The sequence below is a fragment of the Phalangium opilio genome, unplaced genomic scaffold (genome assembly GCF_054372755.1).
Source record: "Phalangium opilio isolate 3A_F unplaced genomic scaffold, DU_Popi_V2 ptg000079l_1, whole genome shotgun sequence".
NCBI lineage: Eukaryota > Metazoa > Arthropoda > Arachnida > Opiliones > Phalangiidae > Phalangium > Phalangium opilio.
The window spans coordinates 10,042,083-10,068,015 of NW_028324187.1; the positions used below are offsets into that span (position 1 = coordinate 10,042,083).

Genomic DNA, 25,933 nt, shown 5'->3' on the forward strand with positions numbered 1-25,933 from the left:
AATTTATTTATTTAATCCGCGAAGTCAGGTCCTCAAAGTTTCCCCGTTTCGACATTTTCATTCGCACCTGATTCCCTGAAATAAGTCAAGGGTCGGGAAAAGTTATTACGTCTTTCTTTGGAGACACTTTTCACGCCTTTTCACCCCAACTTCCGTGTCTCGAAGACTCGCGCGTCTTTTGCAATTTCCCTCTCAGAATTTCTCATCTCTACTACGTGTCCCTTAGTCCCTATAATGCCCTAGCAGGGCTATCAGCTGAGGTAGGGGCACGCGCTCGATATCAGAATAACCTTTTCCCTACCTAACCTATTCCCCAATCCGTATCGAACTGTTTCATTTCATGTACTCGGGTCACGACAAAGTACACCAACGTAGGGGTTTTCCTACTGTTTTCAGGGATGTGTGTAGTTAAAATCCCTTAGGGTTTTCGGGTACCCGCCGCAACCTCGAGGCAACAACCCTGAAATGTTTTAGTGGGTTTCCTACTACGTATGGTAGGAACGGGATGTGTTTGGGGTTTAGGCAGCTTGAGGAAGAAAGAGAAGAGATGGAGTTCATTGCGTCGGTCTGGAGAGTTGTGTCGGTTCTCTCCCTGATCCCTGGGATTCGAAAACCCCGAAAGACCTTGAAATTATTTTTTATTTTCTTTTTTAGTTTTTATACTTTTTTTAGCTTCAGCTTTTCCCCTTTGTTTAGGCCCTCTTTAATTTGTCAGTGGTCCCTTTCCATTTGAATGTTACCGGATTAGGTAGACTAGTATCCCCCTGTACATGATGATGGATACGAACCTCACTCGCTTATTTCGGCTGCCAACTCGCCTATTTTTACGTGGTTCATCTTCATCCTCAAAGATGTGAAGCGAAATAAAAAAAATATTAATATTACCGGCAAATTATGAATTTTAAACGTGCCTAGTTAATTTTACTAGTGTGTGAATTTATTAGCTACTTAGCATGAATATAGAGAGGAATAGATTGCAGTATGCTGTGGAGAAAGAGGAGAGTAAGTTACTAATTTGTATATATTTTTAAATTATATTCATTGGGTAACCTCCTTATTGGCCCCATCCATCTCGACCTAAACAATCTGATAATGAAGAGGCGCTGACGCTGAGCTGATTTGGGATGGATGATGAATATTACCGCGTCAGTGTCTTTGTTTAGTTTTCGGATGGTTAAAAAAAAATACCGGAAAATCTGGTTTTTCGCCAACCGTTTCTGTAAATTTTTTTAGTTAACTTATAATAGTTTAGTGGACATCAACGTTCAAAACATAAACGAGGCTTAGCGTTCTACCCTAATTGCCCTTAATTTATTAATAACCGTTATTTATAAATAGACAAAGGCTTAGGAACCGATCGCGTCGGCGTACTTTTAACTGGGTCAATTTTTCCGTAGTTTTGACATAACCTGTAAAATAAAACAACTCTTATTTTTTAACAGGGAAGGAAATATACAGTATAAATATTTCTTTTTTTTTTGACATTGCGTAATTTTTTTATGAACAGAGATGCTAAAGTCAAATTTATCGTTTGTTTTTTGCGCAATTTCCCGGGGAAATGATCTTTAAAATTTTTCACCCCCCTCGTCTCGGCTCTGAGTTGGTTTGGCCCAACGCCAGCTAAACGATACGCATCAGCTGGGATTCGTGTTCACGTCAATAGCCTCTTTTGTTCGTCCATGTTTTGAAACTGAATGTAACTGACTTTGGTTGTATAATAAAATGCGTCAAAATCTATTGCCGTCCGTAACTTCCACCTCATTCGGCTTTACTCCTTGGGGTTTATTACCTCGCGCAATGTTACGTACCTCTTCACCTAACCCCCCTCCTTATTTTTTCCCAATGCTTCGTCACTCGTCAGTAAGCTCCACGCTACAATCCCGCGCCAAAATGTCCCGAAATAGGTAGACGCTACAAAGGTAGCCGTGTTTCTAAAATTTCCTTACTAGAAAACTATTTTAAAATCCCGGTGTGAGTGTGTAAATGATATTCCAAAAGAGGCCCTAATGATTTTAAAGTGATGAAAAGTGGTATTAGGGCTCTAATATGGTGATATTAACCAACCCGGAAGGTCCCCGACTATATATGTTTCTAATACAAAAATCCCGCGTAAAATTTAAATAAGGTAAATGTTTTTCATTGGCTCTCTACCTCTACCTCTACCGTGTTTATGACAATATTACGATAGTGTTATATTATAAATACGTTTTCAAGATGTTAGCCAGATAAGGCTTAACAATATTTAATTTATAAATCGAATTAATCATAGAAACAAAATGGGAAATTTGTCTCGGGTGAAATTTAGGTCAGGTGCCATATTTTTTGTTCTGTTACAGGGGTGCTATCCAGGTGTTGAGAATATTGATAAGCTCGATAACGGTTTCTTTTATTTATTATAATTGTTAATTTATTCGTTATCAGAGGGAAGGTCTACGCGCCGAGTTAGAGCGCGAAAAAATGCTACGAGCCGAGGCCGAAGTCAGGCTCCGAGAAGTAAGACTCGAAAATGAATGCTGCAAAGCCAGACTAGCTACTCTACAGGAAGATTTTCGAAAGTAATTATCGTTAATTTAATTTAATTTAAATTAGTTAAATTTCACCTCGTGCGTTAGTTTAATCAACTTAATTGATAATTGAACTTCAGGATGGAAGAAATGGTTCGCGACATGATTCAATTTAAAACTAGAATTGATCAACTTAAACACGAAAAATCTTCACTAGCTCTAACTTATGAAGTGAGTGTTTTATCTTATGTTTAACCAAAGGTTCATAAGATATGTTCCGTAAAGTTACTGAGAGCTTGTTGCGAATGAAGTGACGTGGGTTATAGATTCAGGTAAAGCGACGCCTGGTGAGGTGCAGCTGTCAAAGGCTTAGTGTATACTAAATAGGAACTAGACTGACTGTAAAATTAACCGCGTGTAGTCAATTCTCGCTTGTCGTTCTAGCATTACGAAGTATAGGTAGTGTCATACTTATGGAACATATCATATAAACTTATGGTTTAACCTTTATAAAACACCCCTTCAAGACTGCAAACGTTTTCATTGCAGAGTAAAATGAGAAAATATCAAACGTACATTGCTTCTCTTGAAAAAGAAAATTTCATGTTATTGAATGAATTAAAAAGCGTCGAGATTTCCGTAATTAATAATTATTTCTCTTTTAATTTAATCATTAAGTCGTTATTAATCGTAATTATATTGATTCCAAGAAGTCCGAACGTCAGGATGAGCAAGATAGGTCTTTGAGCAGAGTTTTATTGGAACGCGTCAGACTTTTAGAGCAAGAAAACGCGACACTCAGTTTAGAAAATGAGCAACAAAGGTTGCAATACGAACATTGCTTGGATGATGTTGCCAATCAAGTTGTACAAGCCTTATTGGCTCAAAAAGTACGTTGACGTAAATTATAATTGCAATAGAATAGTTATAATACATTTATTCTTGGTGCAGAATCTCCGAGAAGAGTGTGGTAAACTGCAATTACGCGTGCAAGAACTAGAGCAACAAAATCGTTCTTTGAGTCACGTCTTCAAGACGCATTTCGCGCGTCCAATTCCAGTTGGACTCGGAGAAGTAGATTTATGGCCGTCTAGATTACGCGCGGATAGCTCGGAAATCGTCCTTCCTTTCAATAACACGCCATTTCAAGATGTCGTTATCGGAGCCGGATGTATCGTGCGTCAAGAGGCGCCGCGAGATTCACCCAATACCAGCCAATCGGAAGATAGCACAGAGTCCTTAGCCAGCTTATGCAGTGATTATTCTTTACATAGTTCTGGAACTGGAAGTGGAGTCTATGTAAGTGATCGGGGTCCTTGGGACTGGGGCAAAAACCCAACCGCGTTTTAAGTCTGTTTTCAAGCTTTGGTATGTCTTTGGTATGTATTTCTAGCGCAATTCCCAATCGCAAGATCACCAAAAAATGAGTTCACCACCAAAATGGCTTCTTGAGCAGTCAATAAACCGGCCAGCGGCGACGGCACTGGCGGTTATAACTGCCGCGTCATCATCATCATCCAGTTCCTTGGGAGTTAACGAACATCTTCCTAAATGCAACGCGATCTGGTCGGACTTGCTTCAAAAAGCCGAAATGAATTGCTTGAACGACGAACAATCGACGCGAAAAATCACCTCGGAGGCTCAAGATGACGTCAGGAAGGAAGATTGGAAACAAGCCTTTTTACGCGAACGCGGCAACAGTCGCGGAAGATGGAGCGTTCTTCGGGCGTCATCGGAAATTGGTGATTTGGACTCCATGGATACACCCAGTGACGAAACGGCGCCTTTTGACGCGTTCTCTTTGGCTAACACGCGATTTCGTCTAAGTTTTCCTCCCGCCCTTACTTCTACCACCTCCACAACCACTTCGTCGAGCGCCGATGACGTTGACACGCGTCATCGAACCCACAGAGCTTCCATTATATTCCCACCACCTCCCGCGCCCTCGTCAGGAGTCTACGAAAACTCTGAAGACTTAATGGTCGCGTCCTCGACCTCTTTAATTTACAACCCGACACGACCCACGACTTTAAACATCGTTCCTCACATTATGGGTGACCCTTCCAGCAATTTTAGCGGTGGTGGCAATTACCAGTCGTTAGAACGCAAGAGTCACGTTGTAAATAAGTCGGGAAATATGTACGAGGAGTTGGATTTACCCGTTTTTCCCGCGCCAAATCGTCAAGTACCCTCGAGTACCAATGAAACGGCCCAAATGAACACTAATTCCTTCGAGGCGGTGGTTAACTACCCCGAACGCGAACTGTCGGCTTTAACTAACACTGTAGTACGTAAAACTTCCAGTTTCAATCAGGTCATGACCTCTTCCGGTGATACCGTCATTTGTAACGTACTAAAAAATAGTTCCGCAGCTTCCAACGTTTCTTCGCCCACTCTCCCCCCGCCGCCTTGTGATATTTTACAAGACGCCAGTGACGTCAGCGCGGAAAAACGCAGTCCCTTAGTGGTTACCGAACACAGTGGCAAGGACGAAGGATATTCCACTATGTCCAGCGATGTACAATGCGAAAATAATGACCCTAATAACACTATTCTACCATCAACTACGCCCGGTGGAAAGTCGGTAGCGACTACTTTGCCCTTACCGGACACCGGGATAATTGTGGCTAATAGCTTAGTGGTCAAGGATTATCGAGAGGGCGTTATGGCGTCTTCGTCGGATAGCGGGTTGAGTCTCGGTCTTCAAAGGTTTTCCTCAACAATTGTTGACGTCAACGCGCGGGACACGTTGGAGGAAGAAGAAAAGTTGGAAAGTCCTCCGTCATCAACGGGTTTCGAACGCGAATTGGATAATTCTCTTATTAGGCGACGCGTTAAGATCGAAGACATACCTCCTCAACTGTTGAAAGATGACAAAGATGACGCGAGCCCGCCGCGGGAACCGGAGGATAACCTCGGCGATCAGTTAGACAGTGGTTTAGGCGACTCCCCCCAAGCCCATCGTGTCTCTTCTTTTAGCGAGCCACCCGATTTTGGACTAGCAGACGACGAGGACAGCGAGAAGCGTAATGACAAGTCCCTCCACAGATCCAGTTTAGATCCGTCCTATGATAAAATACTGACTTTATTAACGCCTCGAGGCTTTCGACCGCCTTGTCCCGGTGGTGGTTCAACTCTAAGTCCTCATAGAAGCTGTAAGAATTCGGATGCCAAGATAGAAACGGCGGAAAAGGCCACTTTTACCGAACCAGAGGCTTATTTCCAAACGGAATTCGCTAGCGACGGTTCATTATACTCCGTTGATTGCGGAAACGCCAAAGGTTGCGCCGATAACAATTCTTGCGACGGTGATTGCGAGTCCAGCACCGGATTTTTGCAATTCGAACCCCGTAGACAACATTCGCCATTGACTACGTCAATACCCGCTTCAAAGACCTTCCCCTGGTATGACGCCTCCGACATTTACGCCGTAGCTTGCCGATATTGCCGATCAAGAGGCGCCAAACACGAATTAGAGTTCGCGACGCGCGGGGACGCCTTGGGCAGTTTACTAAGAGCGTTTTCCGACTCTCATCTCGTCGTCAAGAAGACCAATTTCGAACAACCAGTCGCGGCCATGAGGTCCGATTCCTTAGGGACGCGATGTCCGCCATTAAGACTCAACTTGTTACCCTTGGAACGTCACGCGTCCGCCATTGACTTAAGTCCCGTTTCGGAACCTATTTTAGAAACCATCATCAAGAAGGACAACGACCAGAGAGCTGTCAAGGTAAATAGTTACGCTTTTGCTTCCATTTTGTCTTAGAAGTTCATTAGAATCGCGAGTGATCTGATTGTTGTCAGTCAATTAGCCTTATTCCTGATCAGCGCCACCTACCCATAGCGGCGACTTTGAGAACTACGGTAAGCGGCAAGCCAATCAGATGTCGTTAAAATCTGGTGACGTCACTGACTGGCACTCTCGGGTCTTACCAAAAATGACGTCACCAGATTTTAGCGACATCTGATTGGCTTGCCGCTTACAGTAGTTCTCAAAGTCACCGCTATGGGTAGATGGCGCTGATCAGGAATAAGGCTAATTAAGCGGAAAATTTCTATTAAACGCTCGAACTTTTCCGTCGCGTTTTCCATTTTAAAAGACTATAGGCCTATTATTTACATTGTCGTATTTACTCTTAATAAAACATACCGGTAGGTGAACAGGATATGACTTGGTTAAATAAATACGTGTACAATCTCAACGCGTACTTAAACTATAATGACAGATGTTTTCGTTTTAATTTGAAGCTATGATACCGCGAATGTTTACTCGAAGTATTTATGATACAGTTTGTTTAAATAAACGCGTAGATAATGATTGGCTTGAACTTTTAAAGTGTCATGGAAAAGATTAGATTATCTTACAATTACAACGATGTATTTTACGCGTATCTTTAAAAGAGCGCGCATTGGGTGGTATCACGTCTTCCCTCGGAACACCGACCAAGTCCTAGTTTGTCCCTGAGCACTGTCCACTCTTCCAGCTCGGGTGAAGTCGCGATCGTAGATGAGGATGAGGAACTCGGTGCTACTAGTTTAAAATGTTCCAGGGTAAGATATTCTTAACCGAGGCTTAATTAGTTTACTGGGCTAATCGTATTTAGGTTAACGGCCTTTGTCATTCTTTGTTCGCGATAAATAGGAACGCGACATCAGCAGCGAAAGTGATAATGACATCTTAGAGCACAATAACTTAGTCGAACAATGGCTGCAAAAAGGGTCGGGTGAAATACCGTCGGAAATATCTCAAAAGTTAGCTGGTTTCGCGTACGACGAAGAGGAAATTGGCAATTGGAGTTTTCAATTGTCTACCGAGGATTTGAGTCAAGCCGAGCGTTGGACATGCGTCAATTACGACAATCCATCGGGGTCCGAACGTTCGATTACCCAGAAATTGGAGAAAATCAAAGAAAACGCCAACGTCGAATTCCACGAGGATTTTTGGAGCGCACCACCATTTTGGGCCTCGAAAAACGATAAAGAACGTCCCGCCAGTACCGAAGAGCCAGGCGAAACCTTTCCTCAAGTACCTCCACCAGCGTCATCGGGTACTTTTATTCGGGCGCCTAAAGTTAGTCCGATTGAAGAGAAATGCGAAAATTCCGTTGTAATTGAACCAGAAGTATCAAATGAAATAATGCCAAAGGTTGATGTTGAAAATCATCGAGACACGGACACGATGGGAAAGAATCAGTCAACCAATTTGGACAACGCCAATTGCAGGTGTGGCGAAGACGGGCATAATCTTTGCGCGGCGTGCGAAGAAGGTTTACAAGCGGAAGTATGTCTTTTCAATCGCGATTTTTACCGGCTATGTTCCACGGATTCCACCAGAAGTTTGGCGGCGTCGAGTCGTAGCCTTTCGGAATGCGCCTGTTTGGAACACGCTCATTTGAAACAACAAAAGTTGTCGTCCGTCAACGCGGAACCTTTACTATCGTCAAACCAGAACCAGAACGAAATGGCGCACGTATCTACCGAAACTATAACCAAAAGCAAACGGAAACCAATTTCCTCGGCTACCTTCCGGAAAAAACGCACTTCGGACACCCTTCCCAAAGTTGATCTACCAGTTGTAGGAGACATTGATGACAAAGATATAAAGGAAGCCAAAGAAACTTCGAGTTCCACTAAAGAACGGAAGAGTAGTTCCGCCAGGGTCCAGGAAATAAGCGGAATTCCAATTACAGGTAACAAAGCGGCGCCGGAGAAACGCAAGTCACACTCGGACAAGACGCGAATTCCAGTTAGTACGAGCAAAATGTCCGCTGGAAAATCCCCAATCTCAAATAGTTCCAAAGAACAGAAACTCAATTACCAAAGTGAAATCGTAACAAACATTTCGAAACATTCCTCCTCCTCCTCCTCCCATTCTCGACGTCATCACGGTCATCATCGGTCTTCGAGCGCCAATAACGAAGAACGATCCGTGTCGAAACGTCACGCCGAACGTAACAAGATTCAACGTTCGTTTTCCGAAGAAAATCGAAGTCAACAACAACATTCTCCTAAACACGCTTCGAGTAAAGAAAGTACTTCGCGCATTGTCGGTGGTAACTCCGTGATTTCGAGTAGTTCTTCGAGGACAACGTCGCAGACTTCGAGACCAAGTAGCAACAGGAGATCTCCTTCTAAACGGGAAAGGTCCGGTGATAAAAGAATACCCAAACCCGTCATGACGTCTCGCAAAAATAGTTTAACTATCATTGACAACGAGCTTGTTGAAGGAGAGAAATCGGAAAATCCGGAAACGCAGCGACTCGAAGCCCCCGTTGATGATAACGAGAAACGACTTCCGAAGAGGACAACCTCGACAATAGAATCGTCGTCTTTAAAAGACAATAGTAATGGTAATTCGGTCGACCAAGTGATACAACTTCCGGAAGTTAAAAGACGCGATAAGAACGCTAAGAGACGACGAAGTAAGGAAGGATGCGGGACATCGTGGGTTCATTTCGAAACTGATGTTGATTTGAGTGATCCAAAGGTAAGTTCTCGTTCCTCACCTGATATTTTATTGGTTTATAAAACTGGTTGGTGAATAGTCCAATGAAGTTCAGGAAGTTTAGTTGTTTATTTCTTTGGGGGTTGAATTTCTAGGCGCGGGCCAATCTGCTAGATTCCATGATGGCCAGCAGTAGCAGCAGCGGAGGAACTGATAGCGACGAAGAGCCTCCGAGTATCGCGCCGTCAACCGTCATTGGTAAGATCGAAGAAGAACTGGAGGAAGACGATGTCCGCGTCACACCACCGACGCCGCCGGTCAAAGAAAAGGAGGAAGTTACTAAACATACGAAACACCAGAAATTGCAGGCGTTACATCGATTCAGAAGGCAGAAAAAGAAAGGTAACTATTTCAAGCGCTTTCTCTGACGCGAATCGGGGGGAGGGGGGACGCGATAGGCCATCCGTAGGTAGGTTAAGTAACGGTAAATGTGTTTGGCCTTGCAGTTAGTGATCCCGACGCTGTCATCAGTGTTTTTCCGCGTTTGCGAGCGTCAATCATAGATCGTCACGATTTTTATTATCGATTTGGTGAAAAAGAACAAGAAGCGGTGGCTTGTTTCGACTTTTTAGACGATTTATCGACATCCCCCAGCGATGTCGATTCGTGCGATCAGGAATCGTTTCAAAATGGCGCCTGCGCTAGCGGAATTTGCGAAAAAATTCGACGCGAAAGTTACCGCGGTGGCGCCATCGAATCCTCGCGTCACGAGGACAATTACCTAGAAGCCTTGGATTTGGGAGGCAGCGCGCTCAACTCTTCGACGACGGACAAGTACTCGAACAGAATGTCCTTGGACGAAAGCAAGCTATTTAGCCGTAAAAGTTCGCCTCACGATAGCTTCTCGTCGACCACCTTAAACTCCCAAGATTTCGGAGATCATATCAGTTTGTCAGATTCGTGCGCGGAGAGTTACAATTCATCTACCAACAGTTTAAATAAAATTATGTGAAACAGCTACTTTCAATTCAGTTCAGTTCAGTTCTCTTCCAGTCTCCATCAAAGTAGCGCCGCCGATTAACCCGCAGGTATGTTAATTCAGTCTCGCCTCCTCAGGTTTAATTATAACAAAGGATTTAATTAATTAATTAATTAAAAATAACGTGGATTTATTTTTGTGGTTAGACCTCGATTTTTGAGGAAACTTTGAAAAGTTTTTTTTTTTTTGGGAATTTTTTTGATTGGATAAATTCACTAATTACGTAGGTAATTTAGTTTAAAAAGAAAATCTTCAGTTTTATGAAGTTGGGATAGCTAGTAATTAGTTTAAAATGAAATTAATATGAAACAGATTTAACTTTACGAGCTTTAATTTGGTGCCTGAATATTTGAAGAAGAAACAAGAAAAGGCCCAAATTATTTAATTAAATCTAAAATACGCTACAGTACTTAATTAAATTAATAATTAATGATAAATAATAATTAATTTTAGGGATAATTCATTAATCAATTTCACATTATACGCAATTTTAAGATGCGGTGGTTCCCGGTCGGTTTTACCATAACAGTCTAGTCCGTTCGCATTTGCATTTGCAGAGCAGTTCCCGTAAATTTAGTCAAAATAATCAAAATTTTTGTCAAAAAATATTTAGCATCAATTGAACAAAACTTAACACGCAGCTATTTAATTTTAATAATCAAAATTAATTAATTAATAACTTAACCTAATTAAAAGAAAAAAGGCTTGTATAATAAAAAAAACGTAAACTTAGTTGCGTTTACGTCACATGATTAGATTTAGCTAACTTTGATCAAAATTAAAAGTAATTAATATTTGACAAAAAAACAAAAAAAAAAAAAAGAAATTCGGAAAAAGTTTTTTGGGTATCATTTTAGTGTCAGTTACGTGTTTAGCGATTAAAATTAAACATATTTAGCTTCCCCATACTTAAATTAATTAATTAATTAAGATTAAGCGTCTAATATTTAGAATTACCCGGCGTTAGTTACTAAAGGGTTTACAAAACAAATCGACCAAAAAAAAAAAATGTACGAGAAAAGGCTTATTAAAGTGTGTGGAAATTTATCGACAACGAAAAAAACAATTAAAAATAATTAACAGTATTTAAATTCTTAATTAACGGTGATTTTTTTTAATTTTTTTAATTTTTTTTTCGGTCATTATGTTAACTATTTTTGCCACCTCCTCCTCTCAACCCCGATCGTAATTAATTTCAACCTATATAAGCCTTCAAAATATATTAATTACGTTTAAATTAATCATTATTCATCATAATTAAAAACAATTAAAATAATTAACACGCGAGTCCAGAAAAAAAAAATAAATAAATAAACCAAACCTCGGCAATAAATTTTAAAAAAATGTTTAAAAAGAAAAAATTGATGAAACAAAAGTACGGGGGGTATTTAAATATGATCACTCCGAGATTAAAGTTAAATTAAATTAAATTAAATTAATGACAAGAGAATAGTATATTTTTCTGGATAATGATTGTTCCGTTCAGGTGAGAACAAGACTCGGAGATAAATCATAGTGTAAATACTTGAAAAACAAACAAACAAACAAACAAAAGTAGAAGGTCCAGGTGAAATTCTAATTAAGGCCTAATTTAAAATATATATTTCCCCCCTCCCCGCTCTATTTATCAAACCTATACTAATTAACATAATTAATTAGGCATTAAAATTAATATCGTCAAAAAGATCCGAGTCAAACGTATTTTACTAAATACAGTTTGTTCTCGAATGACCTACGTAACCCTTCGTATTCTATATTTGATCATAATAGGTCAATGTAGGCTTAGCGACTCAAAACAAGATGGCGGCCCCCACGATCGTAAAAACATTGCTGAATCATCGTTTGCTAAGCCTAACTTTACCTTTTAAGCATTAATTCGGTCTGTATTCGGGGTTATTTATTTAATTTATGATAATTATTAATTAGTACGATTTTAGTTAACGATTTAATCCCCCCAAATTTAATTTAGTTAGTTTTCATCTGGTACCTGACTGTAAAAGAAGTTCATGTATTTTCTAACCGGCGATATTTTTGACGGTGTTTGTAAATAAATGTCATTTTGTTACTAGAAAGAAATAATGAAAAAGAAAAACTTGCAAAAGAAATATCTAATTATTTACACTAATTACACTCCCCCCCCCCAACAGACTCGAGTATGAATGAATAAAAAGGGTAAAGGTCATTCAATTATTTTTAATGAAAACAGCGGTTTTATTGTATTTTTATTAAGCAAAATACATGGTTAATTTACAGGCCATTTGTTTCTTCATCGCTAGACGATGATTGGTCGGTTTCTTCATCGCTGGACGATGATTGGTCGCTGTCTTCATCGCTAGACGATGACTGGTCGCTTTCCTCGTCACTGGACGATGATTGGTCAGATTCCTCAGTACTACTACTACTTATTTCATGTTCTTTCGGTACTTTTGAAGGTGGTTTTTCCGGGACCAACTTATCATCAGTTGGACTGGCGGACTTCAAACTTTGGTAGTAGCTCATCATGCGACGTTTAGATTCCGTCATGTTGGTGAGTAAACCAGGAACGGGTTCGATTTTTTTATCAGTGACCAGCAATGAATCGTCGTCCAATGTTGTAACTGTCGCTTCGTCTTTAATAACAGTAGTTGTATTTCTGTTACAATGTTTAGCTAAGGACATCCAGAAGTTGGTTCTACTTTCATTGACAAAGTTCATCAACTTGTCACGTGTCTCCCAGGACAATTCCTCGTCAATATCGGCTTCGTATTCCATATGAAACTTGGTCTTATCAGGAATATTTTCAACTGAAGTCGCGTTATGCGATTTAACGAACGAATCGAAGCTTTCAGTTAACTCTTTGAACTTTGGGAATTCGGCGTTTTTTGGTTTCAACCAATCAAAATCGGATTCGTTTAAAGTGATTGTGGAAATCTGCGGGACATCAATACCAATCTTTGGTGGCTCGATTTTTGCGTCTTCGATAATACGCGGTAAAATAACCGGTAATGGTTTTAATTCCTCCAAAATTAAACAAGGAGATTCTGGATTGTAGGACCATAAATCTTCCGGTGTTTCATCTGTAAGTATAGAGTTATTAATTAATTAGAGTATTATTCAATTAATTAGTTTATTAATTAATTAATTATTTAATTACGGGGGATTTTTATTATCTCTAGACGTCCTTGATTGGCGATTTCAAATAAGGATACGGATTCTTTTCCATCACTGACGATGGTTACGGCTATTCCTTGACTTCCAAAGCGTCCAGCGCGTCCAATACGATGCAAGTAAGTTTCCAAGTCACGCGCCACATCCATGTTAATTATTAAATTAACGTTTTCAATGTCAATACCGCGACTTGTCTGAAATTAAGCCCAAAGTTGAAGCATTTGAGGGAATAATTTTGGCTAAAGTGTTTGTACCAAATCAGTTGAAACTAAGATACGACATTTAAATGTCTTAATTTGATTCATGGCTGATAATCTGTGAAATTGATCTTGAGCTCCCGTTATGAACGTTGTTGGCCAACCATTTTTGGATAGTTCATTTCCTAAACTTTGCGCTCTAATTTAATTTAAATTAAATTAAAGTTAATTAATTAATTCCAGCTTTAATTTGATTTAATTAGATTAGATTAGTAATCAAATTCCTTACTGAACTTGAGAGTTTAAGAAGACGAGACATTGCGAGAAATGAATTTTTTTCAATAAACTAAGCAATTCCGCGACTTTATTTTGAAAATTAACGCTAGGCATGCGATGAAATTTCGTCGTTTTGTAATATTGTTTAATTCCAATTAACGCCGGTTGATCAGCGTTTAAACGAACGATAAATGGATTTCTCATGTAATCCTTTAATAAATTTGCCAAAGCTTCGGGATACGTCGCGCTTAATGCCAACATTTGCTTACTGCTGGGTAACTGCTTATAAATCCAACTAAAAAAATGGCGTCAAAAATGTTTTAATTTCACGTCAAAGTATTTAATTTTATTTATTGGGGCAAAGTACTTAATAGATTCTTGAAAACTCTCATCTAAGAGTTTATCAGCTTCATCTAGAATGAATAAACGAATTGAATTCGTTTTCAGGGAACCCATTTCTATCAAATGTTTAATTCGGCCCGGGGTTCCGATGGCAATTTGGCAATTTTTTAAGTTATTTTTATCATCAGCGACTGACAATCCACCAATAAAAGTGCAACATTTTAATTGATCAATTTCGCGACCAATGCTAGTTACAACTTGCTGAATTTGATAGGCTATTTCACGAGTTGGTGCGAGAACTAGAACCTATTTTGACGTTCACGTGAAATATATTACGTAATTATTTCTTTAAATCGCGCTCATCCGCGGACTTACTTGAGTTGCAGTTGCATTCTTGAGTAATCCTTCTAAAGCAATTACGGTAAATACGCATGTTTTTCCCGTACCTGATTTTGCTTGAATAATTAAATCTAAGCCGCAACGACCTAAAGGTATGGCTTGAAGTTGTATGGGTGATGGTTTAACAAAGCCACATTTGGTTAATCCATCCTGGATTTGTTTGGACAACAATAAAGTTGAGAAGTTTGAATTATCCTCGGTTTTAATATCGTCCGAACGCCATTTTTTACTAATATCGTGCGCAATTCCAGCCATTCTTTGGTAATAATCTACTTATCTAAACGGGTACGTTAAACCACGACGGTGAATCTATTTCAAAATTGGTGGTTAATGTTGGCAAGTTTCAACACGAGGCCGAGGAAGCGGTTTAGTTTAGTTCAGTTTAGATTTAAGCCTTTGTGTTGGAGGCGCGTCGAGGAGGACTGGGATAAAGCAAGGAGGATGTAAAGTAAGAGCACACCCCTACTTGCGTGATCGAGTGGGCTGTGGTAAGAGCAACTCCTTATATTTTACTGTTTCTACAGCCATTTATTTACTCTTTGTTGGCATAGTTAGTCAAATGACGTCAGAAACTCAGTCTCGGACTGTCAAATTCAAAATGGCGGAAAGTGTCTGAGAAGCGGGGTGTTGTCAGTGGATTACGAAATATGTTTAAGTATTCAAAATGCCTTCTAATTTCTTCAAACCGGGTTCTAAGTGTTCATTTTGTCTCCGTATATTTAAATGGTTGCCCGTAGTATTTATAACCGCCATAGTTGGCTGGTCTTATTACGCCTACGTTGTTCAACTCTGCTTTCGTAAGTACTTTTTCTTAAGCCTTGGTCATTTGTTGATCTGGAATTTTCCTGGGAAATCCCTTTCCGTTTTGGGTTAAAAATGTCAGAAATTATGATTAAACGATAAAATTAATCTAATTAACATTCCTAAACTTTAATTTTACAGTAACAGTAAATAGCACTGTCGAAAAAGGTATTTTTCTATCAAATTATGGTCTTTATCAATTGAGGAACTAAATAACTGTTACTCTTGTTTAGTTTTTTACCTAATACTTTATCATGCCTCTTTCATTATGTTCATTTGGTCCTACTGGCAAACGATATTTACAAATTTCGGCAAGGTGCCCAAACAGGTAGCCCTTAATCCTTGAAAACCGTGTAACCCCCAAAAATACCAAACTTCAGCACCAACATTTTCTTTCTCTAACATCTTTCAGTTCTTTCTACCAAAAGTAGAGGCAGAAAAATTAGAAAAAGAAACCAATGAAGAAGTACAAAAGCAAATTTTAGAAAGATTTAGCCGGGATTTGCCTGTTAGCTGTCGAACTTTGAATGGGGGTAAATGAAAAATATCATATGGAAGCTTGAAATGTGATTTTAAACTATTTTAAACGTATTAGGGATTAGATACTGTGAAAAATGCCACAATGTCAAGCCTGATAGAGCTCATCATTGCTCTGTTTGTGGAGCGTAAGTTGATAACAAAAATAGACCTAATAGGCCAAATTTCCAAAACAAACTTTAAATATTTATAGATGCGTTCTAAAAATGGACCATCATTGTCCATGGTAAATTAGAAGAACATTTAATTAAAAATTTATTTAGGGTTATGTTCAACTTGAAATTACTATTGAAATAGGGTTAACAATTGCGTATCATTTACAAACTACAAGTTTTTCGTACTTTTTCTGGGTTATTCATTATTGTACTGCATTGTGATTGCCGCCACCTCTCTACAGTATTTCATCATGTTTTGGACGGTAACTCTAGTAAAGTGAACATTCCTTCAAATTATTTTTGGAATGATAACACTTTCTTCTATTTATAAAATACCAAAAAAAAAAAAAATGAGAGGGGGTAACAATTATCATCAATTAAATGATAATTAAGTTGTTAGTTGTTACCCTATCAAAATTGAAAATATTAAACATCAAATTGGGTGCTAACAAATTTTCTTTATATTTATTAAAAATAAAAATGCAGAGTGATCCAAAAACAAAAGGAATCGGGAAATTCCACATCCTTTTTCTATTCTTCGTAGCTGTCATGTTTGCTATTAGTTTAATATCTCTCTTTGGCTACCACTGTTACCTCGTTACTGTCAACCGTTCCACTTTAGGTAAACAACACTAATTATTTCTCTAGACTTTTTTTTTTTTTTTTTCATTTCTTTTTCCTCTAACTCAATCCTCTACTAATACAATACCACCACATGAAAATAAATTTATTAGAGTCTTTCCGAACACCCGTGTTCCGTTGTGGACCTGATAAGGACGGTTTCTCATTAGGCAAACACGGAAACTTCTTAGAAATATTTGGGGATAACAAAAGAAAATGGTTTCTACCCGTTTTTACTAGGTAGGTTTGACCCTAACTTGCGGTGGTCATTCATTTATTTATTTATTTTAAAGATAAGATTGACAATGAGAAATAAATAAAAGTTGGGAGTTGTTAGTTTAGATTGTTTAGTTGACAATGCGTTAATTCCTTCCCCCAATGTATAGCCTTGGCGATGGCGTCACTTTTCCCACTCGTAATCAAGTGAGCAACTCGTACAACTCCATGGGCAACACTGCTCAACCGACCAGGTCAGCTATTATACCGTTTAAAGATTAAAATATGGGGATATTTTTTAATTTAAAGCACCGTAGGCGCCGGTAGAATAATTATAATTTAACAAAATAACACGCAAACACTTTAGATATATAGAGCTCGGCACTCCAAACAAATCCAAAATGGCGGCCATTTCTATGATTGCGTCAGCTTGAAACCTTGCCAAGGCTTATAAATTACGTAGTTGACTAACTTGTTTCTTCAGATTCAGATAAAAACTCGATTTAAATTGAATTATTTATGGATTTTAATGTAAATTAAGTGAAACTGCCCCCAAAATAGTTGCCAAACATCGCTGCCAGCTTAGATAAAAAATCCGCTTTATTAGTTATTACTTTGGCAAGGCTAACCCTTGGTCGCCCCAACGCATGACGTAATTTAACAAAATTGATCGTAGAAATGTTATTATTAAATATTAATTATTGTATTTTGAGAAATTCACATCGTACAGCACGTTAAAATTGGCAATGCACGTAAATTGTTTTAAATATTGTAATTAACTACTTAAAGAGTAATATTTAGACACTAAAATTTGATTGCCAAGAGTTCTAAAGATTGGGCTGGAATTAATGCATGTTTTATGTTACATTAATCTTTCCATACGTTTATAAGACCAGCGGAGTCTATCTTATAAACTTATGATCTTTGTTATTAAATCGTAATTGTTAATGCTGAATGATTTTAATTAGCATCGGGGATGGAGTTTCCTTTCCTCAATGCCCAGTTGAAGAAGACGCTGATGGGCTTTTAAATTCCCGTCGGTGGCCGCAGGAGAATGGGGGAGGAGACGAAGAAGCTCCGCCTCTTAGCCCTCTTTCGGGTAAATACGACTGAATCTATTAATTAAATTGTTTTTAATTTTTTTTGAGTCACTTTTTCGCGACTAGGATTTATTTTTATTTAGGCCTATTTTAAAATGGCACCCCCCTTTTTTAATTAATTAGATTAATTAATTTACTTCTACTTAAGAACGCGATTATATGTAAATTGTTTCAGCTTCGAGGTCCACAATTGCCTCCGATGTTAAGCTTCTCAATCAATAGGCATCTTAAATACATACACTCTTAACAAATTATAAACCTTAAAATTAAATTAAAATCCGATATCTATTCCTTTATTTGCGCAAATTTAACTGGATGTACAAAATTAATGAATTTAATTTGAAATTTGGCACAAAAACGATACCGTTTTATAATTATTTTTTTGCAAAATCGCACTGTCATTAGGCCTTGGCGCCTCTTAAGCCTTGGTTTCGGTTTTGATTATCGTTATTAACAATAACAAAGCTTTTCTAATTAATTAACTAACAATAACTTGGCGCACTAAAAAAAGCTTTTTTTAATGTCACAAATTACCATTTATTTAATTTAATTAGGAAAGAATTTTTTATACTCTTATTATAGAGCATCAGGCTTTGTCGCATCGTAACCATCCAGTTTGAAATTAAAAATTAAATTAAAACGAGTTTTTTTTTAAATTAATTTCTAATCGCCCCACCCCAACTCTAACTAGTATAAATTCAACACCTCCCTAATTAACTAGTAATTAACGAATTATAAGTGTGTTTAATCTCGTTAATAGTAAAATTTAATTATGTTGTCGTACTTAAAATATTTAGGCTTAAGAAATAGGAATTTTTTTATAAATATATTTTTATTTTGTTAATGGCGTTAAATTTTTATATAATTAATTAACAGCGCTAAAAATTAATGAACCCAACAAATGATAAATATATGTATAGTGATTGCTAATATGATCCTTTAATTAACACTTTATCGCCTAATGATCTCTGAAGGGAGGAAAAACCTATTGAGTAATTAAATTGGGGTTAATTTAAATATTTAATCATGTATATATAAGATCGTTCTAACTTTTGACCCCCAAATTGAATAATGAATATCCCACTTTAATGGCAGCCAATCAGTCACAATATTATTAATTTTTAAACTAATCATTCCAGAAAAGATTTTAAAAAAATAAATAAACAAACCTCCGATATATTAATCAATGTGATAATTAATTACTAATAATTAGGTTTAAAATGTCCAATTTAATCGCGTTGTGAAGCCGCCCCCCTAAAGGCGCTGTTTATTAATTTCTCCCACTCTCGATAATGGTAATAATTTCCATTGAAAATTATGGTATAATTTTTTGCCTATGCTAGATTATTATATGTTTTTAAACGTATAAATATTATAAAAAATTGTATAAAAAAAAACAGGCGAAATTTAAATAAGATGACAACAATTATTTGATGGTTTAATTTAATTAATCTAAATTAATTAATTAAGACTTTATTCGGTTTTAGGAACACTTTTACAAGTTACACACCATTTAGGACTATGAACATCCCAACAATACCACCAACTTTTATTGATTTTTTTTTTTTTTTACTAATTAATTAATAACATTTAATTATTAATTTCTTGATTAGTTTAAGCCGCTTCGGATAATGCAGCAACACCTGGCAATGTTTTACCTGCAAAATTCAATTCCAATTTGTTACATTTAAAGTACTCTTAGCACTTAAAGTGATTGGCTAATACCTTCCAGGAGCTCGAGACTGGCTCCACCTCCGGTACTGACGTGGCTAACCTTGTCTTCTGTGTTCCATTTAGCGCAGCAAGTGGCTGTATCTCCGCCACCTTTTTAATTTAACCAAAAAAAATTGAAAAAACAACTCAAAATACTTAGGCCTAACTTAGAATTTACCGATGATTGTTATAGCTCCTTTCTCAGTTGCAGCTACAACATGATCCATAATAGTTTTAGTACACTTTGCAAAGTTTTCCCATTCAAAAACTCCAACAGGGCTGCAAAGTAACGAATTAATTAAATTTACTTTAATTATCTATTTAATTTAATTTTTGTACCCATTCCAGACAATAGTTTTAGCACTATCAATTGCTTTAGAGAAAATTTCGCCACTTTTTGGACCACAATCTAAACCCTAATTAAGTTAAATATGATTAAGGATGTAATTAAGTTAATTGGGGGGGCGTTTAAAGTTATTAACCAAAGATCCAGCAGGAATTCCAGTTTCGACAGTAGCAGTTCCCGGGGTTGCTTTCTCATCAAATTTATCGGCAGTGACAAAATCAACAGGGAGATGGATTTGAACTCCATTTTTCTTGGCTTTTTCCATTAATTTGGGGACAATGTTGGCCCCTTCTTCGTCGTATAACGAGTTCCCTATTTCCATTCCATTCAAAACTTTGAGGAATGTGAAAGCCATTCCACCTCCGATAATCATTTCATTAACTTTATCCAACATATTGTCGATTAATTGGATCTTATCCTTGACTTTAGCTCTAAAAACCGAAGGTTTTTTGTTAATTGAAGCATTATTAATTAGTAATTAACTAATTAATTACCCTCCAAGGATGGCTAGGAATGGTTTTTCGGGTTTGTCAAGAGCCTTAGCAAAATAAGTCAACTCTTTATTGAGCAGTTTACCAGCTGCTCTTTGCGGTAACTCCACTCCAACCATAGAGCTTTAATTACAATTAATTAATTAAATTAATTCTTAGGTTATATTAAAGGGTAGTTAAGGGTTTTATAGAGACCTATGAGCTCTATGCGCCGTTCCAAAGGCGTCATTGACATAGACATCTCCTAGTTTAGTCAAGGAAGCTCGGAAAGCGGTCACAGCTTCGGGACTAGCCTTAGCTTTTTGACCCTGACTGTCCACTCCCTTTCCTTCTTCCTCAATGTGAAAACGCAAATTTTCAAGTAAAATTACTGAACCAGGAGCCGGATTAGCGCAAGCTCCCTCAACATCAGCTCCCACGCAATCATTTAGGAAGATAATTTCCCTGAAAAGGGGTTTTGGGGGTCAGATATCTAACAGTTTGTTTTTGTCTATCTTTCAAGGTACCGGTTTAATAATTTTTTAAGTTCATCCGCGACTGGTTTCAGGGTATATTTGGCAACAACGTTACCATCAGGACGCCCCAAATGGCTCATAAGAACCACCGATTTAGCCCCCTTTTCCAACGCGTATTTGACACTGTCCAATGCAGCCACAATTCTACGTACATAAATGTATTACTTACTTTTTTTCATTTATATTCATAGAGAATATTGTTTATTTACCGTTGGTTGTTAGTTATGACACCATCCTTTAAAGGTACGTTAAAATCCACTCTGAATAATTGTTAAATTAATTTGAATTTTGATTTAATCGTCATTAAATTACTTTGACCTTTACAAAATTACCTCATAAGAACCCTCTTGTCTTTCAAGTCTAGAGAGTCGATGCTCAGTTTATTTAAAGCCATTTTCTAATTTAACAGTACGTTTATGTTGATAACTTAATCGTGATTAAAATATCAAATTTAATTTACTTTAAATATCACGTTTAAATGCCGGGTTGCCGGCGAAGCCCTCAATGTCAATGTCAAATTTTTAAGGAAACCAACCCAAAAGTATTTTTACTTATGTTCAGCCCTGAATTATGAATATAGGTAAGCGGAAAAGCTGTCTGCTACATTTTCTAGTACTTTAACGTCAGTTTTGTGAATGATTTTGTCCGACTCTAGACGAGTGTGTGTGATTGTGGTTTTTCCGTTTGATGTTTTGCTAATTATAAATAAATTACCTTCAAGAAATTAAAAATGCGTACGGGAGAAGATGTGGATATTTTGAAAGACGAACAAGAAGGAAAAATAAGGGAAGTTGGTTCCCAAGCCGTGTGGTCTTTATCTTCGTGCAAACCAGGTAAGAGTAGGCCGAGGCTTAGGAAAGTTCCTTGTTCTAGGGTGCGAGATATAACTTGAACCAGGTGCGAGATTTAGCTTATTCGGTTGGCGGCCATTTTGTCTATTGTTCTCTATGGGTAGATAGCCACGCGTGGGTGACTAAGGCCTATCGTGATAGTTCCGTGGCTATGGCATTATTTTGTTATAGGAAAATTGTCAGATTTTTCAACTTTTAAGAGTTGTATCCGATTTATTTTAGGTTTCGGTGTCGATCAACTTCGCGATAACAGTTTAGAAACTTATTGGCAATCAGATGGACCTCAACCGCACCTGGTCAACATCCAGTTTAGGCGTAAAACGACGGTACAAGACGTTTGCATCTACGCGGACTACAAACTAGATGAAAGTTACACACCAAATCGGTAAGCCTATTTTATTTCATTTTCTACTCCCCGGGAACCAACGTACGTTGTTGAGTCTGAAGTTTGTACGATTCAAATAGAATCTCAATCAGAGCTGGCAGTCATTTTCACGACTTGCAAGAGATCGAAGTAATGGATCTTAACGAACCAAGTGGTTGGGTTGTCATACCTTTAAGAGATTCTTTCGAACAACCTATTAGGACTTTTCTCGTTCAGATCGCGGTACAATCCAACCACCAAAATGGCCGCGATACTCACATGAGGCAAATTAAGGTACATTCCCCCGTACGTGATACTTGTATGTCAACCCTAAAATTGCAACAGTTTTCCAGCGTAGAATGCGCCGCTTTTAGTACCATCAGATAAAATTGTTACCATTGCATAATGAAAATTACGTTTAATAAAGCAAAAAACATCGTTCAATTGTACAATTACAGTTTGAATTTTTTACTCGATTGCCCCGAATTTAAGACACCATCCAGAAAGGATAGGTCCTCATCTGAGGAATCGCTATTTAAAACAAAAGCGTTTCTTTTAATAGGTTGGGAATTTTTAGGGATTTTTGGGGTCGAAACTTCGGGTTCTACGTCTCTTTCTCGAAAGGCAAATATTTGCAATTTTGATTTGGTTGTTGCCGAAACTGGGGTTTTTTCCGAAAACGGGGTTAGTCTAGGACTAATTTTATCGGCAACAAGTTCTTTAGGTGTTGTTGCGTTTTCTGGGGATTTTGGTAGGTCATCATTGTTGGTACCGTTTTGAACAGGTTTTAAAGTTTCTGGCGGATTTACAGAAACTAAGGGTGTCTTAGTAGAGGTTCCTGGTGGTGTTTTTTGTTTGCGTTTGTAAGCGAACGATTGAAGCATTGATGCCAAGTGTGATGTTGATGCATCCTTGGTATCAATAGCGCTGGGCAAATTCTTTTTCGCTGTCGATTTAGGCCTAGTCTTTGGGGTCTTGGAATTAGAATCTTTTGAAGTCGTTTTAGTTGTACAAGTTGTAGAGTTCTTAGAGGCAATAGTCTTGGGACTAGTTTCTGGTGACGTAGAATCGTCTAGATTAAAAACTGGTTTGTTACGGTTTTTAAAACCAGAATTCCCAATAGTTTTCTTAGTTGCAATGTTGCCATTAGAATTAGAATCTTTTGAAGTCGTTTTAGTTGTAGACTTCTTAGAGGCAATGGTCTTGGGACTAGTTTCTGGTGACGTAGAGTCGTCTAGATTAAACACGGGTTTCTTACGGTTGTTAAAGCCAGAATTGCCAACAGTTTTCTTAGTTGCAATGTTGCCATTGGAAGGGCTTTTAGGCGATGTCGAGTCGTCTAGATTAAATACGGGTTTCTTATTTGGAGGTGTCTTCTTTTGGGGGACTATTCCTATTGTTTTTGTCTTATTGACCACGCCGGGGAAATCATCCAGTGTATGGTCACTATCAGATTCGGAGCCCAGTAAGGACCCCAAGATATTTAGATTGGTATTTGCGGCGCTTTTAAGTACTGGTTTAGTGATGTGTGCAGGGCTTTCCTTCTCAATCCTCGATGGTAGCTCTACCTCACGGTTTTCAATCCTGGTGAACTTTCCTTTGCCCCCAGCCGTTTTGGAACTCAGCTGCGTACTGGATTTAAATTCGTCTTGACTCGTGACCCAGTCGTCATCGTGAATCTTGAAGATTTGCAATCCATTCTGGTTATCGTTCAAACGTTTTCTTTCGCGTTCCAAAACATCAAGGAGGTCGAGTTTCGTCAAGATTATTTCAGCCTTGGTTAGATATTCTTTGTCGGGGTCATCGGGGAAGGTGGTACACAGGGTGTTTGAACTTTGCTGCATCAAAACCGAGCCTTGTAGAGACGATTCCATGACGCGTATGACGGTAATAGCGTCACGAACGTAGACGGTATCGCAGTACATCAGCCTAGCGTGAGCCTGGACCAATCTCATTAAACTATCCAACATTCTGACGGTGGTCCGGGCCACGTTTGAGGAATCCGAATTGCGCAGAAATTGGTAGTACTTCAAGACGACTGTCCTAGCGTCGTCGGACATGGCGGGTTCGATTGATTTTATGAAGCAAAAGTACTGGCGTAATTTATCGATGTTCCAATGACCCGTTACTTTAGGAGCCGAGATGGTACGTCGCGTTAAAATGTGACTCGAAACGAACCCATCCCATTCCTTGCTACGTTTATCTTCTAAAATTAGAACTATGTCGAATCTACTTAACAATGGACTGGCGATGGATGTATTTACCATAATGGAATGGTTTAGATTTAAGCGACTTTCTTTGGGATTCGTGGCGGCAATTACCGAGCATTCCGTACTCAATTTGCAAACCATTCCCGCTTTGGCTACGCTTAGCGTTTGTTGTTCCATAGCTTCGTGTATGCAGGCTCTGTCTTTTTCAGCCATACTATTAAACTCGTCGATGCAACACACTCCCCCGTCCGCTAAAACCAAGGCCCCGGCTTCTAGTTGCCATTCGCCACCCTCTTTTACTGCCGCCACTGTTAAGCCAGCGCTGGTCGATCCTATACCCGTTGTCAGGACCGAACGCGGGGACACTTTAGCGGCAAATTTTAGAAACTGCGATTTCGCCGTTCCTGGATCTCCTATTAAGAGTAGATGACTCTCGCCGCGGACTTTGGTACCGCAGTCGTCGACGCGTTGTTTGCCTCCAGTAAGAACGAGGGCCAAAGATAGTTTCACTAAGTATAGGCCATAGATTTGGGGGCATACGCTAGCTATGATTTTGTCTCTGCCTTCTAAAGGACGGGTACGATGGTCAACCCAAAATTTGCGAAACTCTTTAATGTTTTCGGATGATACGCTGCTTACTGACGCTCGATTTGAAATCTCTACATTATGAGCGAATAGGATAAGTTCAATATCTGGCCTAGCTCCTATTACCAATGGCTTCCATCTTTGCATAACTATCCCGCTAATTTGTACGTCATTTCCCGGTTTGCAAATATCAACTAAGTCATCGTACAAAACGACCCACATAGATCTCGGCATCTTTCCCACGGACAAGTGTTGTAGTTTCTCTTGTATTTTAACTTCTTGTACGTCGCGACACCAAGTAGGTTCCCCGCTAAGGTCGTCCAAACTTCGAAACTTGGTACCATTACAACCCATCGGATTGGGACATATTTTAGGTTTATCTAGTTTAAAGTATCGCTGTATATCAGCTTGAACTTCAAAAACGAACTTGCATTTAGGACATTGGAAATCTCGTTTGTATTCTAGTAATTTTACGGGTGTCGTTCTAATTACCGTTCCATTAACAATTAGGAACTTATTCGTTTCCTTGACGCGTGGTAAAGTCGGTTTTAACAGCTCGCATAATTGAGGGAATTGAACTATCCTACCATGAATGTTTTCTTTAAGGGTTAAGTCTTTGGTCTTTCCAATTTCTTCGTAAATTTCCTTTTGAATTGTATACATACATCGGTCCAGTAGTTTAAAAGTCGTCAATGGAGACTCGCAAACTCGTTGAAAAATCTCGATGCAATATGTCATAACGTCCTCTCCTCCAATAGTGACAAAATAATGCGCGGTTTCGTCGCTTTCCGACAAAATTGACTTAATTTCGTCTTTATAGTTATCACGTAAAAATACTTTAACTAAATCCATAAATTCACGGTCATCTAGGCTTAATAGCGACATTTTTTTAGTCTTAAAGCACTTTTAAAGCCGCAACTACGACTCCATTTACCGCCGAAAAATTTAAGTTGATAACAATAACAATGAAGCGGACGACAGATATTTCCCGCCAAAAAGTTGAACTTTGCGCCTTTGCTCTCGCTGGCTTTAAAGCAAGGATGAAAATAACGGGAGATGTTCCGTAGGTAGTGCGAAGT

At 38.5% G+C, this 25,933-nt stretch overlaps 6 protein-coding genes across 13 annotated transcripts in view; 3 read left to right on the forward strand and 3 right to left on the reverse strand.

Moving 5' to 3' along the window:
- LOC149654849 (uncharacterized) overlaps positions 1–12,093 on the forward strand; it is a 64,004-nt gene extending 51,911 nt beyond the window's left edge. For 3 of the 6 annotated variants that reach the window (XM_089846538.1, XM_089846537.1, XM_089846535.1), the window contains exons 4-13: positions 2,422–2,555; positions 2,645–2,735; positions 3,054–3,143; positions 3,215–3,394; positions 3,456–3,803; positions 3,898–6,234; positions 6,906–7,055; positions 7,147–8,991; positions 9,105–9,351; positions 9,456–12,093. In XM_089846538.1, the coding sequence (XP_089702664.1) occupies positions 2,422–2,555; positions 2,645–2,735; positions 3,054–3,143; positions 3,215–3,394; positions 3,456–3,803; positions 3,898–6,234; positions 6,906–7,055; positions 7,147–8,991; positions 9,105–9,351; positions 9,456–9,961 (5,928 nt within the window). In that variant the 3' untranslated portion in view covers positions 9,962–12,093. Of the gene's footprint in view, positions 1–524; positions 1,003–1,175; positions 2,126–2,421; positions 2,556–2,644; positions 2,736–3,053; positions 3,144–3,214; positions 3,395–3,455; positions 3,804–3,897; positions 6,235–6,905; positions 7,056–7,146; positions 8,992–9,104; positions 9,352–9,455 lie in introns of those variants that run through there. The other 3 variants (XM_089846539.1, XM_089846540.1, XM_089846536.1) reach the window with 3 other exon arrangements.
- A 68-nt stretch (positions 12,094–12,161) lies between these two features.
- On the reverse strand, positions 12,162–14,807 carry LOC149654860 (putative ATP-dependent RNA helicase DDX20). The gene is made up of 6 exons (XM_089846545.1): positions 14,326–14,807; positions 13,976–14,256; positions 13,622–13,903; positions 13,390–13,531; positions 13,122–13,329; positions 12,162–13,044 (listed from the first exon to the last, which is right to left on the reverse strand). Exons 1-6 carry the CDS (start codon positions 14,602–14,604, stop codon positions 12,236–12,238), a joined length of 2,001 nt encoding a protein of 666 aa, XP_089702671.1. The 5' UTR covers positions 14,605–14,807; the 3' UTR covers positions 12,162–12,235.
- A 93-nt stretch (positions 14,808–14,900) lies between these two features.
- LOC149654861 (palmitoyltransferase ZDHHC20-B-like) lies at positions 14,901–19,208 on the forward strand. Of its 2 annotated transcripts, none has more exons than XM_089846555.1 (12): positions 14,901–15,146; positions 15,292–15,318; positions 15,384–15,478; positions 15,563–15,683; positions 15,746–15,815; positions 15,881–15,913; positions 15,985–16,114; positions 16,329–16,464; positions 16,577–16,703; positions 16,850–16,933; positions 17,648–17,778; positions 17,955–19,208. In XM_089846555.1, the coding sequence occupies exons 1-12, from the start codon at positions 15,014–15,016 to the stop codon at positions 17,999–18,001; spliced, it is 1,134 nt and encodes a 377-aa protein (XP_089702681.1). In that variant the 5' UTR covers positions 14,901–15,013; the 3' UTR covers positions 18,002–19,208. The 2 variants fall into 2 exon arrangements, with proteins under 2 accessions (XP_089702681.1, XP_089702682.1); XM_089846556.1 differs by having other exon boundaries at positions 14,907–15,146; positions 15,985–16,105.
- Positions 19,206–21,399, reverse strand: Pgk (phosphoglycerate kinase). Of its 2 annotated transcripts, XM_089846553.1 has the most exons (11): positions 21,305–21,397; positions 21,177–21,241; positions 21,054–21,104; positions 20,836–20,988; positions 20,525–20,773; positions 20,333–20,452; positions 19,975–20,269; positions 19,832–19,908; positions 19,671–19,771; positions 19,505–19,603; positions 19,206–19,437 (listed from the first exon to the last, which is right to left on the reverse strand). In XM_089846553.1, the coding sequence occupies exons 2-11, from the start codon at positions 21,236–21,238 to the stop codon at positions 19,394–19,396; spliced, it is 1,251 nt and encodes a 416-aa protein (XP_089702679.1). In that variant the 5' UTR covers positions 21,239–21,241; positions 21,305–21,397; the 3' UTR covers positions 19,206–19,393. The 2 variants fall into 2 exon arrangements, with proteins under 2 accessions (XP_089702679.1, XP_089702678.1); XM_089846552.1 differs by having other exon boundaries at positions 21,177–21,399.
- Positions 21,400–21,457: 58 nt separating this feature from the next.
- APC10 (anaphase-promoting complex subunit 10) lies at positions 21,458–22,511 on the forward strand. The gene is made up of 3 exons (XM_089846558.1): positions 21,458–21,677; positions 21,918–22,080; positions 22,161–22,511. Exons 1-3 carry the CDS (start codon positions 21,575–21,577, stop codon positions 22,444–22,446), a joined length of 552 nt encoding a protein of 183 aa, XP_089702684.1. The 5' UTR covers positions 21,458–21,574; the 3' UTR covers positions 22,447–22,511.
- LOC149654864 (uncharacterized) lies at positions 22,463–25,872 on the reverse strand. The gene has a single exon (XM_089846544.1). It carries the CDS (start codon positions 25,737–25,739, stop codon positions 22,512–22,514), a length of 3,228 nt encoding a protein of 1,075 aa, XP_089702670.1. The 5' UTR covers positions 25,740–25,872; the 3' UTR covers positions 22,463–22,511.
- Positions 25,873–25,933: the final 61 nt, after the last annotated feature.